The sequence below is a fragment of the Amia ocellicauda genome, chromosome 5, assembly GCF_036373705.1.
Source record: "Amia ocellicauda isolate fAmiCal2 chromosome 5, fAmiCal2.hap1, whole genome shotgun sequence".
Classification (NCBI taxonomy): domain Eukaryota; kingdom Metazoa; phylum Chordata; class Actinopteri; order Amiiformes; family Amiidae; genus Amia; species Amia ocellicauda.
This window is the reverse complement of record NC_089854.1, coordinates 18,792,515-18,807,626: the sequence shown is the minus strand read 5'-3', so window position 1 is coordinate 18,807,626 and position 15,112 is coordinate 18,792,515. Positions and strand designations below refer to the sequence as shown.

At 41.7% G+C, this 15,112-nt stretch overlaps 1 protein-coding gene across 2 annotated transcripts; it reads left to right on the top strand.

Moving 5' to 3' along the window:
• Positions 1-269: 269 nt before the first annotated feature.
• On the top strand, positions 270-10,246 carry tmem160 (transmembrane protein 160). Of its 2 annotated transcripts, XR_010816771.1 has the most exons (5): positions 270-698; positions 1,309-1,333; positions 2,055-2,147; positions 4,217-4,590; positions 6,547-10,246. XR_010816771.1 is itself a non-coding variant. In XM_066704113.1 (4 exons), the coding sequence occupies exons 1-4, from the start codon at positions 477-479 to the stop codon at positions 4,537-4,539; spliced, it is 663 nt and encodes a 220-aa protein (XP_066560210.1). In that variant the 5' UTR covers positions 270-476; the 3' UTR covers positions 4,540-5,251. The 2 variants fall into 2 exon arrangements, 1 of the variants encoding a protein (XP_066560210.1); XM_066704113.1 differs by lacking the exon at positions 6,547-10,246 and having other exon boundaries at positions 4,217-5,251.
• The last annotated feature ends 4,866 nt before the right edge of the window (positions 10,247-15,112 follow it).

Here is a 15,112-nt window from a genome sequence, read left to right as displayed (position 1 = left end):
GCTCCTTGGTCTTCATACAGTATCTTGGCTTTGAATGCACTACCCAACTGTGGGACTTACAGACCAAACCACTTTCATTGCACACAGATGGACTCCATTCAACTTATTGTGTGAAGTCTGAAGGCAATTAGTTGCACCTGAGCTTATTTAGGGGTGTCATCGAAAAGGGGCTAAACGCTTCTCAAAGTAACACTTTTTAGGCTTTTATTTGTAATTGAGTTGTCCTCCCCAACACCGACATTTTATCCCCCACATTGCTGTGTATTTGAATGTACTGTATATTCATTATTATCTGACCTAACCGTGTACCTAATTGTTTGCTATTACAAAGTCAGCATTTTATAAACATTTTTGATAGGTGGCGCTATAGCAAGTTAGAGGTGTTTTCACGAAAGATACTTTAAGAGAAGGACTCTTTGGTCTTTGTCGAGTGGGTGTTGATTTTGGGGGTTAAAGGTTGTGTTTTGGTTTCGAGTATGGCAGCTGCGAGTTGGGTTCGATGGAGGCAACTGCCGCGGTTTGCTTCTCAGTTCAGCTGCTTATTTCGGCGGCCTGGACCGCTGCGACCAGGAGCCCCAGTACGGCGAGTGAGCGGGACCCCCCGCGCTCGAATCGGGGAGAAGAGCAACGGGACGTGGGGCAAGTCTCGGGGCCCGGAGCCCCCGCAGTACACAGAACTCGACAAGGCAGATGCATGGGTAAGATCTGTCACTGTCGCCTTACACCTCCGGACACATTCATTAAGATACGACCCCTCTCCCACTTCACTGTCTTCGCTGCTGATTTTATTTTTATATTTTTTAGGACTACGTTGTTATTTTGTTCAACCATAACACAGGGAGTCTAAAATGCCGAAAACACTTAATCCTCTTAAAACGTAACAATTGTCAAAGAGTGTTAATTTAAAGTTAGGCATTTTGTAATCAATAAAATATGCATCCTTTAATGTAAACGCTTACATGTAGATGGATTTGCTGAAACCGTACCTGTATATCCAAACTCTACACTGCACAAGACAGGCCAGAGCATGTACACATGATTGAGCGTTTACACTAATAATAACAGCACTAACATCACGTTTAAGCGTTTTACACAGCGTTTTAGACCCTGGGTCGTCAATAGGACCTGAAATTCATAGGGCACCTTAGAGATTTTGTTTTTCAGTTAGTATTTTAAGATGATAATGATTTAATAGTGTTAACAAGTCCAACATTACTGGCTGCTTTAGTGACTGTCTAGCCCACTCTGCACTGCAGTCTCTGTCTGGGTGTTTCTCTGTCACTGACAATCCTGCATCCTGTTTTTCAGATGCTGCGCAAGGCCCATGAAACAGGTCAGCAGATGGTTTAAATTCCATATGGGGAGTGTCCTGTTTGGCATTGGAAGTGCCCAAGTAAGAGTGGGACCTTATACAACAAGTCACTCAATCTGTCTGGGAACTGGGTTTTTTTTTGTTTTTTTTTTTGATCAAATGCAATGCTATGCTAATGTAGTTAGGAAGAGATCGATCAATGGATATTTGAAGAAGTCAAAAGTTATGTCTACCTATTCAAAAAATAATAATAATCAACACACACATATGGATATTATGGAATACTTCAAAAGAAAAGTGAGAATGGAATGTAGTGTATTTGGAAGAAATGGCACACTGTTTAAAATAAATCTACCCATTTGCCTGAACAGAAGTATTTGATCAATGCATACTACCAGTGCTCACTTATGCCTGCGAAACCTGGTCGCTAAATGCTAAAATGTTACATAAACTGCAGACGATGCAAAGAAGCATGGAAAGATGTATGTTTGGAATAACAAGTAGAGAGAGAGAGAGAGAGAGAGAGAGAGAGAGAGTTAGAAATGAATTGATCTGAGAACAAACAAACACAATATGTGACCTAATTGAAAGAGTGAAAATGTTAAAATGGCAATGGGCTGGACACATCGAAAGATGGACAAAGGAAGCTATTGAATGGATCCCATAGATTAAAAAAACATAGAAGACGACCACATAAAAGATGGAAAAATTAAATAAACTTTACAGGCATTTTGTGTTTCAGGATTCCTGTCATGGTTCCGGAATGGCTTGCTGGCCACTGGCATTGGTGTGATCTCCTTTGTACAGAGTGATGTGGGGCGGGAGGCTGCTTATGGTAAGGACCTCTGCAAAAAATATCAAGAGAAAGAGAAAATGTTGTATAGCACATACAAAACGCATAGAGACTAAACAAATTACAATTAATATGTAGAACTGCAAAGAGATGTTAAGAGAGGGATCAGTAAAGCAAAGGGGAATAGAAACGTAGCTCTTGGAACTAGAACTAATGAAAGTGCAAGAGGTCAAAGGAGGAAATGAAACGGCTAAATGCTAAAAATTGTAGTATCTTAGAAAATGAACAATATGTGGCAAATGCTCTAAATGTGTATTTTTACAAAGAGGTGTTTACAAAAGATAAAAACTGTAACATGCCACAGGTTAACACTAGTCCAATCAAACTCTAAGACAGATCAGGATAAATGAGGAGGAGGTACTACAGGCACTAGCAGAATTAAAAACATATCATCTGGCCCAGGTGATTTGTTTGTTTCCAAAAGTACTTAAAGAAATGAGGGAAATTATTTTTAGGCCGCTAACTAAAATATTCCAGTTGACCCTTAGAACAGGGGAAACTGATTGGAAAACTGCAAATGTCATACCAATCCACAAGAAAGGGGACAAAACTGAGCCAGGAAATTACAAACCAATCAGTCTCACCTGCATTACTTGTAAAATGTTGAAAAAAATTATTAGACAGAAAATCGAGGAGCATCTTAATGAGAACCATATTCTTGAAAATAGTCAACATGGGTTTAGACGAGGCAGATCATGTTTCTTGAACAACTGCAGCTGTAGTTCACATGAAAGCATATGATATGATATACTTAGATTTTCAGAGCTTTTGATAAGGTTCCGCACCAAAGATTGATCCTAAAACTGGAAGCTGTAGGCATTCAGGGTAATGTAAGTAGATGGATTATGAACTGGTTGATGTATAGGAAACAGAGGGTGTCGATTAGAGGAGTTGCTTCTAACTGGAGTGAGGTTGTTAGTGGAGTTCCACAGGGATCAGTACTAGGGCTTTTGCTTTTTCTAATCTATATTAATGATCTGGACTCTGGGATAGTTGGCAAACTTATCAAATTTGCAGATGATACTAAAATAGGCTCAGCAGATACAATCTCAGCAGCACAGGCTATTCAGAGGGACTTAGATAATATTCATTTGTGGGCCGACACCTGGCAGATGAAATTCAATGTGGACAAGTGCAAGGTAATAGTGCAGGTAACAAAAATGTCCACTATAATTACACTATGGGAGGAATAGAACTGGAAGAAGTCATGAATGAATGAAAGATGAAAGTAATGTATGAGAGAGACCTAGGAGTTTGTGTGTACTCATCAAAGGCATTCAAGACAGAAAACGGGAGACATTTCTTCACACAGAGAATTGTCACAATCTGGAACAAACTTCCCAGCGATGTGGTAGAAGCAGAAAATTTGGGAACATTCCAAAATCAAAAATAGACTGGATGTGATCATTGGATCACTTAGTTATTAACTAATGGGTTAAATGGCCTCCTCTCGTTTGTAAACTTTCTTATGTTCTTAATGTTAAAAAAAAAAAAAAAAGACCCCACCTTTTAACTAGCTGCTGATTTCAACCTGGGATCAACAAGTGATTTGACGTAATACCCTTATATTGACTTATATTCACTTATCAAGACCCGAGTTGTATTGAAGTTGGGTAAAATTGGAAAGCATCACAGAAATTGACACACCCACTTACTCCCATTATGTTGCTGCCTTTTATTGCTCCTTCTCAACTTACTCTTGCACTTTAAATCACCTTGCTGTAACATCTTCTCTGCAATTTAAAATTTACAATACCATTATGCTTGCTCTGACTCCAGTGCGCACCGTACTGATGTAATTAGAAAATGTGTGCAATGTGTAATTTGTTTTGACAATTGGAAATTGCCATTGCTCAGATCTAAATCATTATGTTTCTTAGCAGATGTGACTTAGTTTTCCCCAATAACATTTCCAAAGTATTACAATATATAGTAAATACAATACGTGCTAAAAACAATAGGATAGGCATATATTTAGATTTAGATTTACTGCTTCCTGTTAATGTGACCACTCTAGTGAGAGGCACTGACCCTCTGATTGTGCTCCACAGGCTTCTTCATCCTAGGTGGGGTGTGCGTGTCCTTTGGGGGAGCAACTTATGTTGCCAACCTGCTGGCCCTGCGGAGGACCATGCTGCTGTCCCTGCCGGCCGCCCTGCTGCATGGCCTGGTGGTCACCTGCGCTGCCCTCTTCTGGCTGTGCGCAGTGTCACTGTATATTGGGCTGGAGGTCGAGATTGTGCATGAGAAGGAGGAGGAGAAGGAAGAGAGGGAGGACGATGAGGACTGGCGGGGGCAGTGCCAGGACTGCCAGCAACGTGAAGAAGGGAAGACAAAGGAGCAGGAGGAGCAGGGGGGCAGTAAGGGGAAGTAAGGACAGCCTTTGTGAGCAATCTGTGTTGCTCTGCTCCAGTGACAGACTGAGGTGATTATCTTTTGGGGGGGGGTGGGGTCATCTTCAGCACTGGTTCTCAAGTCCTAGAGGAACCCCTGTGTGCCTCTTTGTCCTTCCAACTGAGCTCTTAATCGAACCCATGATTTAATTAATGTTTGTGTTGTATCAACCTTCTTAGTTGTTCAAACAGGTGGAGATCAGTTGGGTAAGTATCTGACGAACTGCGTCTGGAATGAAAACCAGAAACATGGGGAGTCCTCCAGGACCAGGGTTGGGAAGCCCTGTTATTCAACACAAAACTCCAACCCTGGTCCTGGAGAGCTACACTGTTAAAAAAATCTAAAAGCAAATGCATTTTTCATCTTACAAACTGTTAAATATATAGACATGATAGTATTTGTAATAGAATATCCCAAATATGTAACTATCAAATCAATTATTGCCATCAGCAAGTTAATGTGATGTGACACATTTTGATATATACAGTGTATGTATGTATATAGCATCAACATCAGTGCAATCGCATGAGCAATTTAACACCGAAAGAATAAAAAAACACAATCCAATTATTTTTATAATGCTTGTATGTATTTAATGTAATTGATGCAAAAGCATTTATGAGTGTAATGTCAATGGATGCAATCTATAGTAGTAGTAAATTAGACAATTGAGATTAAACCCAATTAACTTATTTTCAGTGACTGTTTATCAATTGATTGTGTGTTTTTGTATGAATGTGATTGTGTGTGAACACTTATCTTGATGAAGAACATTACTAGATCGAAACGTTGATATGCATTTTTTTTTTTTTTTTTTACCCAGCACCATATGATTTTGGATGTGCATGTGTTGTCTCCCTTTTTATTGATTGGATTTCTTATCTCTTGATTACATAAATTAACCACTTATTGGCTAGTCTAGATTAACATGATTAACATGCATAGAAAATGTGATAAATTGGGCCTCTCCAGGACCAGTGATGCACCCCTTATTCTACAACAGTAATGTAATGTATGGAAACATGTACTGTATAAACACACACGCAACAGGTGAAAAATAGTGATATTCTCAAAGGCTATGTGCTCCTTTTCAAGATGAAGCACAGATGTTACCCTAAAAATAAATATTTACCTATGCCTTTAAAGGTGTTTCATTGAAGACCGAATACTTCTCTGACACCTGTTAACTGCCTTATCACTCCAGCCAGGCTTGGACAGATTTTCAGTTTAAAGTGGTATTCAATTCATTATCTATGTATCTCTAAATTAATGTAGTGTCAGTGAGAGAATTGAAGCTCTTTTAGTTGGGAGATGAGTCATTGTGTTTCTCTTTGTGCTTTTATTTTCATACAGAAGGCAGGTGATTACTCTGATCCAGGTGTTTTCCCAGTGTATTCAATTTTTAATTTACATGAAGCTAAACACTTTTCAGCAACACTGCTTTAGGCACATATGTTTTAGATTGCTCATGGGTCTAAATGACTAACTTAATAGAATCACTTTAGTTTTATAGCTTTTTATTACTTTAAATCCTGTGCATCTTTAAAGATAAGCATTGAAAAGGTGATATCTGATGTTCATTATTTTAACAGCATTTTAAAAGGCTCTGTTGTGATGTCTTAAGAGGGGAAGGAGAATTCTACCCCACTTACTCTCATCTCCCTGGAGTTTTGCACTCCAACAAAGATCCATCAGAGCTCATCTACAGGAAATCAAAACAAAACCAGTTTTAATTCAGGGAGTAAATAAAACAAGGCAAGATCAGACACTGGGGCACTGATTTCAACCCCCCGTTATGCTTCCACAACCTGCCCTGTATCTTTTCAGTATGACAAACATTAGTGTGAAAGATGGATGTTTGTGAATTTCCGGAATTTGTTCCTGCTCCCTTTGGGAATGGGCTATTTCCTGCTGACTGTAAATAACCACCCAAGCTGATCCGGAGATGGGAAATGCTGATTCCATGTTTTCTTCCTTGTTGTTGCAGTACTGGAGGGAGGATGTGTTTCTTGCTTTTGCCTCGTGTTGCAGACACTACACCTGTGGAATGTGTACAGGGACTTTGTGAATACATGCTGCACTCCATTAGGACTGATCTTCATACCTTTAGTGGCCAGACATACCGGTCCTGTAGGAAGTAAGCAGTAAGGAAATCCCCATCAGAACCTGCGATGTGGTCTTTAATTTAGGGCTTTGGTTAAGACCAAGGCTTTTACGTAAACAAGTGGGCACCAGCCCTGGCTCCTGGAGACCCCTTGCCCCCTCACCTAGCTTAATACCTTTTATTTCTATATATTGCTGAAGGGAGAAGTGCCTGAACAGGATATAAATATGACATTTTGATTAACGTCTTGAAAGAAAAAGCAGTTCTAAAAATACAAATAATTCATGTATTAAGTGTCTCCAGATTATTTAGATGTACTGCTTCCTGTTACTGTGACCACTGTAGTGAGAGGGTACTGGTGGCATTTACATTTAAATACCTTCAGATATGTTTCTCCATAGAAACCTTAGTACCTTAAACAAATTGAAGTTGGTAAGTTCACAACTTAAAGAAAAAGCTGTTGTATTCATACTTGTTTTCACTATACTTTAATACAATACAATAAGATTTATTTTTCTGGATGCACCTGGTTCCTGAACTCTATTTGACACACTACATAAAATCAGAACTTACAGCTAAGACTTTTAGCCCTGGTCTACAGAGTCTTCTGCTTTTCATTCCAGCTAAGCGCTCAGTTACACATCTGAACCATGTATTGGGTGGATTAATCAAAATGTACATGAATTTTAGCTACTAACTTTAGTCACCTTTTTCCACTAGCAGAGCTCTCAAAAGGGAGCAATGCCTTGGTGAGTGATGATACATTTAATACCACAAGGTCATGTAATCATAATTTCCTCGTTTCTACAGTGATGAAGCATTCAAATCGGTTCTCAGGAGGGAGCAGATTGTTGTGTTAGTTCCAGTTTCCAGTATTCAATTACTAAATGTAATTTCCTCAATTATGCTTATTTGAGATATTTACATTCTATTAATTACCACTGACTTTTCAAGAAGCTATTCCCACAATAAAATCTGGAACCTACAGAGACTTATTCAATTCATCCACTTCATTGTGTAATTAGACCAATTGAATAGCAGCCTCCCTGTGTTTAACATCCCTGCTTTAAAGAGACTAACCTAGAACAAAATTTGCACTGGTGCAGGAACGTTTTAATGTAAAGTCCTCCTGTTTGTATAATAAAGAGGTAGCTCTAGTAAGCACTACAGAGACTCAAGTTGTGTGCGTGGACATTTAGAGGGGTATTAGACAGCATGTTGTCACCACAATTAACCAAATAGATTTATTGGATTGTATTTTATTTTTAAGTGAAAAGATGCATGAGGGAAGATTTAAAGGTTTTGATTTAAAGGGGAAACAATATTGCAGGTTTAAAATATTTTTGTTTAGAAAGGTACAAGGTTGTTTTCCTATGAATATTGTGACAACCCTTTGTTTATGTACTGAGGGGGAGGGGTAGGTGTTTATGTGTTAAGGGACTTCCTACATATAAGCATGGAAGTGTTATATTTTATACACTAGTATTCACTTCTCTGAGCACTACATTCGTAAAGTACTTACCATTTTGATTATACCTGTACCCTTCTACAATGAAGTTGCTGGGAATTTCTAAGTTGTTTCTAGCTTCTGTTACTTTCAATGAGCTATTTTGTTTATGTCACAAAGAGATGTCCTATGTCCAAATCGTGTCTCAAATGTACCATACATATTTACTCATGTATATGTGTGTATATACTTATACATATTTACATATAAAATGAGTTAAGGGTAGACTAACTGGTTGGGCCAGTATGTGTAATAATAATATACTTTTCTATACCAGCTATCAACATTAATCTGGTAGTTGGAAAAAGGAAAGTGCATACAGTGATTTATAAAGATGAGAATTTGTGTAAAGAGAACTGTACTTTTTTGTAATCTAAATGCCTTTATAGAACTAATATTCTGTAATTAGTTTTGTTAAGGAGAAAAAATAATGCAACCGTTTGGGGATAAACCTTTCATTATTTTGTTTATTTGTCATTTTTCGTTTGCTTTATGTCCCCCAATGCTACCTACTTTACCCACAAAATCAATGCACATAGGTGAATGAGAACAGGAGATGTGTTTTAGATCTGTAATATATATATATATTGCATTTAAAGTTGGTGTCTATATACACTGTTACTAAAAACATTATTATTTAGCATATGTCTTTATCCATGTCAGCTTAGTTTGAAAAATGCTGACATACAGTCTACTAGGGTCTACATATACACGTTACAAGCATAACAAAATGGTCCACATATTACAGGGACTAACAATGTAGAAGAGAAGATCAGAATGGTATATAGGTACTTCTTAACAGATATTCTCAGTAAGCCCAGTCCACCATTGTGGAAACAGGTGAAAATAGAACCACATTTTCAATCCCTGTCACCTGTGGATGAATAGGATAAAACTCTCTCGATTCTATATCTGGACATAGATCAAAATATAATTCCTAACAATATGAAGCTTTCAAAATAGTGACTTTTTTTTTTTTTACTAGCTACAATTATCAATTAATACACAGACTCCTAACTTCGGGAAAATATTTCTGCACTGCTGATACATTAAAAGTACATACTGGTTGGCTTGAAAACTTATTTTTTCAGATATATGTAATCTATTTTACACTACAATTTAAATGTGGGCATTATTGTAGCAATAACCATACATTTTGTCTGGAAATGTTAAGAACATTTTGTTTTCCTTCTTGAGCACCTAAATGAATAAGAAACAATATTGCACATAAACAAATTCATACAAAACAATAAACAATTTGTAGATATTAATAAATAAAAAATGCTTTGCAATAACATCAAGTAAAAAATATTCTCCTTCTTTATATACAGTGTAATACCGAGTTTACACTGACCACTTTTAGGGTTGCTCTATGCCAGCGTACGCTGTGTAAAGGCTACAGTCGGACCTAAGCCAATCTACCGAAGAAGCAATCGGGTGCAAGGGTGTAAAGTAAATTAAGTATGTTTTTCGAGTATTTGTTATTTGCCAACTTTTAACTACTTTAACCACACTACAATTAGACATTTACTTTTTACTTCACTACATTTCCCACAGACCATTACCGTTATTATAATTGGATGGATGGAATAACACGTTTGCCTACTTTTTTCTATTGCACCCCCATTAACACTGGCTTTGAAAGCCGGTGTTATGGCATATTTTACACCTGATTGCACATGCACAGTTGAATGAAAATAGCATGTTCTTGATTTTTCCCCCAACTGTGCATGCTTTATTATGTCTTTATTCTGTAGAATGCCAGTGGTATTGCTAATCATGTTGAAATGAGAATGCTATAGAACAACACGATATAATGCTACTACTACTAATTTATTGTAGTAGAATAGTTGATATGTTTGCTTCAGAATTAATTATTTTTTGTTTGTGAATATAGGCTATATAGCTATAGGCCTATAATAAAAAAATATGATTGAATATTATACTAAAAAAAAAGTATAAGTATATCGTGTTATATACAATTCCAGTTGGGTAATAATTCGTGTAGAGCTTTCAATAGGCTACCCTATATTCTTAATCATGTCATAGTATTTATTAAAAACTTTCAACCGACAATTTGCGCAGTGGTTATCTTATTTTTTTTTAGGTTTCAGTTTCATCCATGTACACCGCTTTTCATACATTACAAATACATTGTCAATGTCAAAAACAAAACAACCAAAAAAGATTTGTGCTTATGAATAGAGCTATGAGTGATTCAGTTACAAAAGTTGTCAATACAGTGTGATTTTTCACATTTTGTTCCACATAGTACGGTACTGTCCATAATTAGCCCATAGGACAGAAGTATGACTCAGTTAGTCTCATCTAGAGGGCAGCAGTGATTTTGGGGTTCGTTGCAATGGAGACCTTTTCATTCCGGAGCTGGAGACTAACTTCAGCCGCCAAGTTCATTGCAATGGGTATTAAACTTAAGTATGGAGCTGCTTACTAAACGTGGGATCATCCCCTATTAGTATGCTATTTTTAGTTCATGCAATTGACCCAATATGTTCAATGGCTCTATAATTCGTTAATTCGCTCATGGTTACCAATGCTCAAGTTGAGTATGAATGGGGTGAATTGACAGCTCTCAGCTAACTGATCTTAAAAAAAAAGTAGCGGATCCACACAGGGGCGTGTATCAATGCATGACTGGGACGGGCAGCATTACTGTCGTGCGGTCCTAATTAATCATCTACATAAATCATTCCTTGCCGACCAAACCTGTAACGCTTAAAATAAACAATCATCTCTATGATATAAAGAATATTTAATCTCTATTAATACATTATTGCCGAACGCTTACCTTCTTAAGATCGCTCCCACCCCTACTGCATCTGCTAGGAACAGCGCTGTCATCATTGGGGGCGTGTCAGCTGTCATGTCATTGGACAGATTAAATATATTCAGACTCTTAGTCGGCTAACTCCAAGTTAACCTGCCATGGATCAGGTTTAAGATGCTAGGCATGTTGCCCTGGTAGAATAGGTGGCTGAACTTTAAGCTTGCTTCAGAGAAATGAAAATGATAGGTTATTATCATAACCACTGGTTCCCTGAAAAAGAAAGACAGCCATTACCTAATGGGAAGAGCCTTCTTACCTGTCAATCAGTGAAAGTATGTACCAAAGCTGTCCAATACGGGCACTGCTGGCAGGAGGAGGACCCGCCCCCGGCGTCTGTGAAAAGTCTCCTACTGACTGCAGCTCCCTGCCATTTCTTCATCAGGAAGGTTGTCTGGCCGAGTGACCCCTGAAAGGTAATGGCAGTCTTTCTTTTTCAGGGAACTGGGGTTATGGTAATAACTTATCGTTCCCTTTCTAATCGAAAGACAGCCATTACCTAATGGGAAGACTATACCAGAGCTGTCACGATTCCTGACACCTAACTAAGCCTAAACCCACAATGACAAGGATAGCAGAGCTTCACGGCACCTGAGGGCTAGCAGTTTGAAGTATCTGGGAGCCCAAGTTTGGGCGCAGCCGGTCCGCCACGTTGAGGCTTCCCTTGTGAAGGTCTGTTGACCGGACCTAGTCGCAGCATTCCACAGTTCTTGCAGTGTGGCACCATGAAAGAGAGCCCACGATGTGGCTTGTCCCCTCGTTGAATGCGCTGAGATGTGTTCAGGCATGGGAACATTAGCAGTCTCATAGGCGAGCTGGATCGCATCCGCCACCCAGTGCGCCAGTCGCTCTTTTGAAACCACCCGCCCTCTGGTGGTGGAACCGTAGCAGACAAACAGCTGGTTGGATTTGCGGCTCTGCGCAGTCCTCCGCGTTAAGCACCTCAAAGCCCAGACAGGGCAGAGTGTGTGTAGTCTGCGGTCCTCATCTGATTCGTGTCAAGGGGGATGGAAAGACTCCAGGACAACAGGTTGATTTATATAGAATGCTGACACGACCTTAGGCAGGAAGGCCGGGTTCATCCTGGGAGTGACTTCGTTGCTTCCCGAGAAGATCAGACAGGCTTTATCCACAGACAAGGCATGAATTTCACTTATTCTCCTTGCCAACGTTTTTGATACAAGGAAAGCTACCTTGAGCGAGAGGAAGCAGAGCTCTGTTGTGGAAATGGTCTCAAAGGGAGCACCGCTCAGTCCATTCAGCACTAATTCCAAGTCACAGGCTGGAATTGTGTCCCTTATTGGTGGTCTCAAGCGTCTCGCACCTTTCAGAAACTGGATTGCCAGGAAATGCACTCCTGGTGAGACATTATCAGTTTTATTGTGGCAGCCAGATAAACTTTCAGCGTGGATGCAGATTTCCCGTCTTCAAGCAGCTGTTGCAGGAAGCACAGGATTGTCGATATGAGGCATGACACTGGATCCACACACCTCTCTGTCTGTGCGGGCATCCGAGGGGGGAGCCGAGGTGCAGATTGTTCCAGTTTCTTCACCAGGACAGTGCCTGCCAGAACTGCCAGTGAGACCCAGTGCAGTCACGTCACATATGACCTCCACTGTATGTTCTTCTGCCTGAAGCCTGGAGTCTGCGCACACCAGCCAATTGTCCAGGTAGTTCGGGATCCTTATCGCCTTTGTCCTGAGGGGGACCAAGGCTGTGTCCATGCACTTCGAGAATGTGCGGGGAGCCAGTGAAAGGCCGAATGGCAGCACATTGAACTTGTATGCCTGGTCCTGGAAGGTGAAGCGTAGATATTTTCTGTGCGCTGGGAGGATGGGGATGTGAAAGTAAGCATCCCTGAGGTCTATCGACGTGAACCAGTTGCCCAGTAGGACGGACTGGAGGATACGCTACACCATCAGCATGTGGAACGGTCTTTTCTTCAGAAACATGTTGAGGCCCCTCAGATAGAGAATGGGCCTGAAGCCTCCATCCTTCTTTGGCACCAGGAAGTACCCCGAGTTGAAGCCCGCTCTAGAGTTTTCGTTGGCCACTAGTCGTATCACAGCGATCTCCTCAGAGAGAGCTTGAGCCCTTTCGGGACATCCGACAGTAGTGGTCAGTGGAATTGGAGTGTGTATCCATGGGTCATCGTCATTCGCACCCAGGAGTCCTGGGTGCAGGCTTGCCATTTGTCGAGTCCGGTCGGTCTGTTGGGGGAAGGGTGGGGGTGGTGATGGTGGTTGCATCCCTTCAGGGACGATCCTGCGGCTTTGCAGGGGGCTGTTGGGTGTCTGTCTTGCCCTTAGGCTTCCATCTGGAGAACCTGTTTTTCCCTCTCATTTGCAGCTGGCTTCTGCAGCGCTGTTCAGGCTGCGAGCCACTAGACTGTTGTGGCCTGGGTTGAGGCCTCCCCTGCCTCGGCCATGGCCTGACGGGTTGCTGGGATCCTCATAGGTGCTGCTGTGGCAGCCGTCTAGCCTGTTGGAGATCAGCATATTTGGACACTGTCTCCTTTGCCTTCGCCAACCACTCGATAGAGAGGTCCACCGTCTCTCCAAACGTCTGACCCAGGGTGATGGGAGTACCGAGGAGGAAGGACTTCTCTTTGTCCTGGAGCTTTACCTGCGTCAGCCACAGATGACAGATCTCTCCATGGCTTCTCGCAGCAAGTCAGTCATATAGGCGTTAACTAGCTCCATCTCCTCCACATCCGCCATAGACTGGCGCTCCCTCAGACGTCCCATCAGGTAACCCATGTACCGGATCAATATGGCCTGCATGTTATTGGCCCGGACCACCGAAGTTTCTGCCGCATACGCCTTCTTCATCATGACGTCCGTTGTCCTGCACTGCTTATTAGGGCAAAGTGGTTCTTTGCCTAATATAGCATTAGCCTGAACCAGCCTGGACACCGAGTCCCCTATTGGAGGAAAAGATCCCAGTCCTTTTGTTTCCACCCCTGCTGCTGTGTACGTGGCATCCACCTGCCTAGAAGTCGTAGGAGCAGATGCTGGCTGGTTTCACGTGGATTGTACAATGTCCATGTAATCCTCAAGGAGGGGAAGGATCTCTGCAGGCTTAGCGGTCTTCTCCCTCACAAACTGATTTTTGGGAACCTCTTCCTGGGGGCACCAGAGAATGTCCACCGTCAAAGCCACATGTTGCATTCAGGGCTTAAAACTCCGTACTCGGCCCTTGAAAGTGCTCCGACATGGAACTTGCCACCTCGGTCTCCTCTGTAAAGGATGGAGGATCTGATATGTCCGAGTGCGAGGCCATGTGGGACAATGCTTCTTCTGGTGGGGGCAGCAGTGGTAGTGGCAACTGAGGGGGATGGTGAACATCCTCTTCCGCCAGAAGTTGCTCCGCCATACAGTGCATCATCTATTGCTGGGAGTCCAGCCTGCACAACAGTTCCCCCACTGTCTTAATCAGAGACGCGATGGCATCCGCTTCCTGCTTCCTGCGATGTGGCGGAGCACCTCGCTCACGGGGACCTTCGTCTGGGGGAGCATGCTCTCCTACCGGGGGAGTGCCTGCGAGTAGGTGGAGAGGGGGAGACAGACTGCACCCTCGCTGGTGAAGCTTGGGAGGAAGACGAGTGCTGCCTCCTTGGAGAGACACTTGCCAGGGGTCCGTGTGGAGTAGAGCCCACAGAAAAGCGGTGGGAGGAGCTACGAGAGCAGGGGGTGTCGATGGGACACAAAAGTCGACGAGGTCTGTAGAGGTCGACACAGGATGGACATGGGGAGGAATTCCACAGTCAATATCGACAGAAAGGTCGAGGGATCGACAGATCGACAGAGGGATCGACAGATCGACAGTTCGTTGTGGTTGAGGTCAACAAGGTGATCGTCAAGCATTGCTCTGGACATATTGAGCGGTTTAAAATCTGCTGACAGAGGTCAAGAGAATCCGTAGGCTAGAGCAGAGTGGTAGCCGACCAGCCACTGGGAGGCTGCTCCAGTGGAGTAGTCTCTGTCTCTGTCCTCTCCTACACCACTCGAATCTGCAAAAGAGAATAATGGTACAAGAAGGTAAAATCCATGCAGTAGATCTCCGTGGAGGAACCGGGGCCAGCTCCGATCAAGACT

Coding starts and splice junctions, on each gene's coding strand:
- tmem160 (XM_066704113.1), top strand. CDS start 477: ATGGCAGCTGCGAGTTGGGTTCGATGGAGGCAACTGCCGCGGTTTGCT. Junction 699..1,308: donor TCGACAAGGCAGATGCATGG/GTAAGATCTGTC, acceptor CCTGTTTTTCAG/ATGCTGCGCAAGGCCCATGA. Junction 1,334..2,054: donor GCGCAAGGCCCATGAAACAG/GTCAGCAGATGG, acceptor TTTGTGTTTCAG/GATTCCTGTCATGGTTCCGG.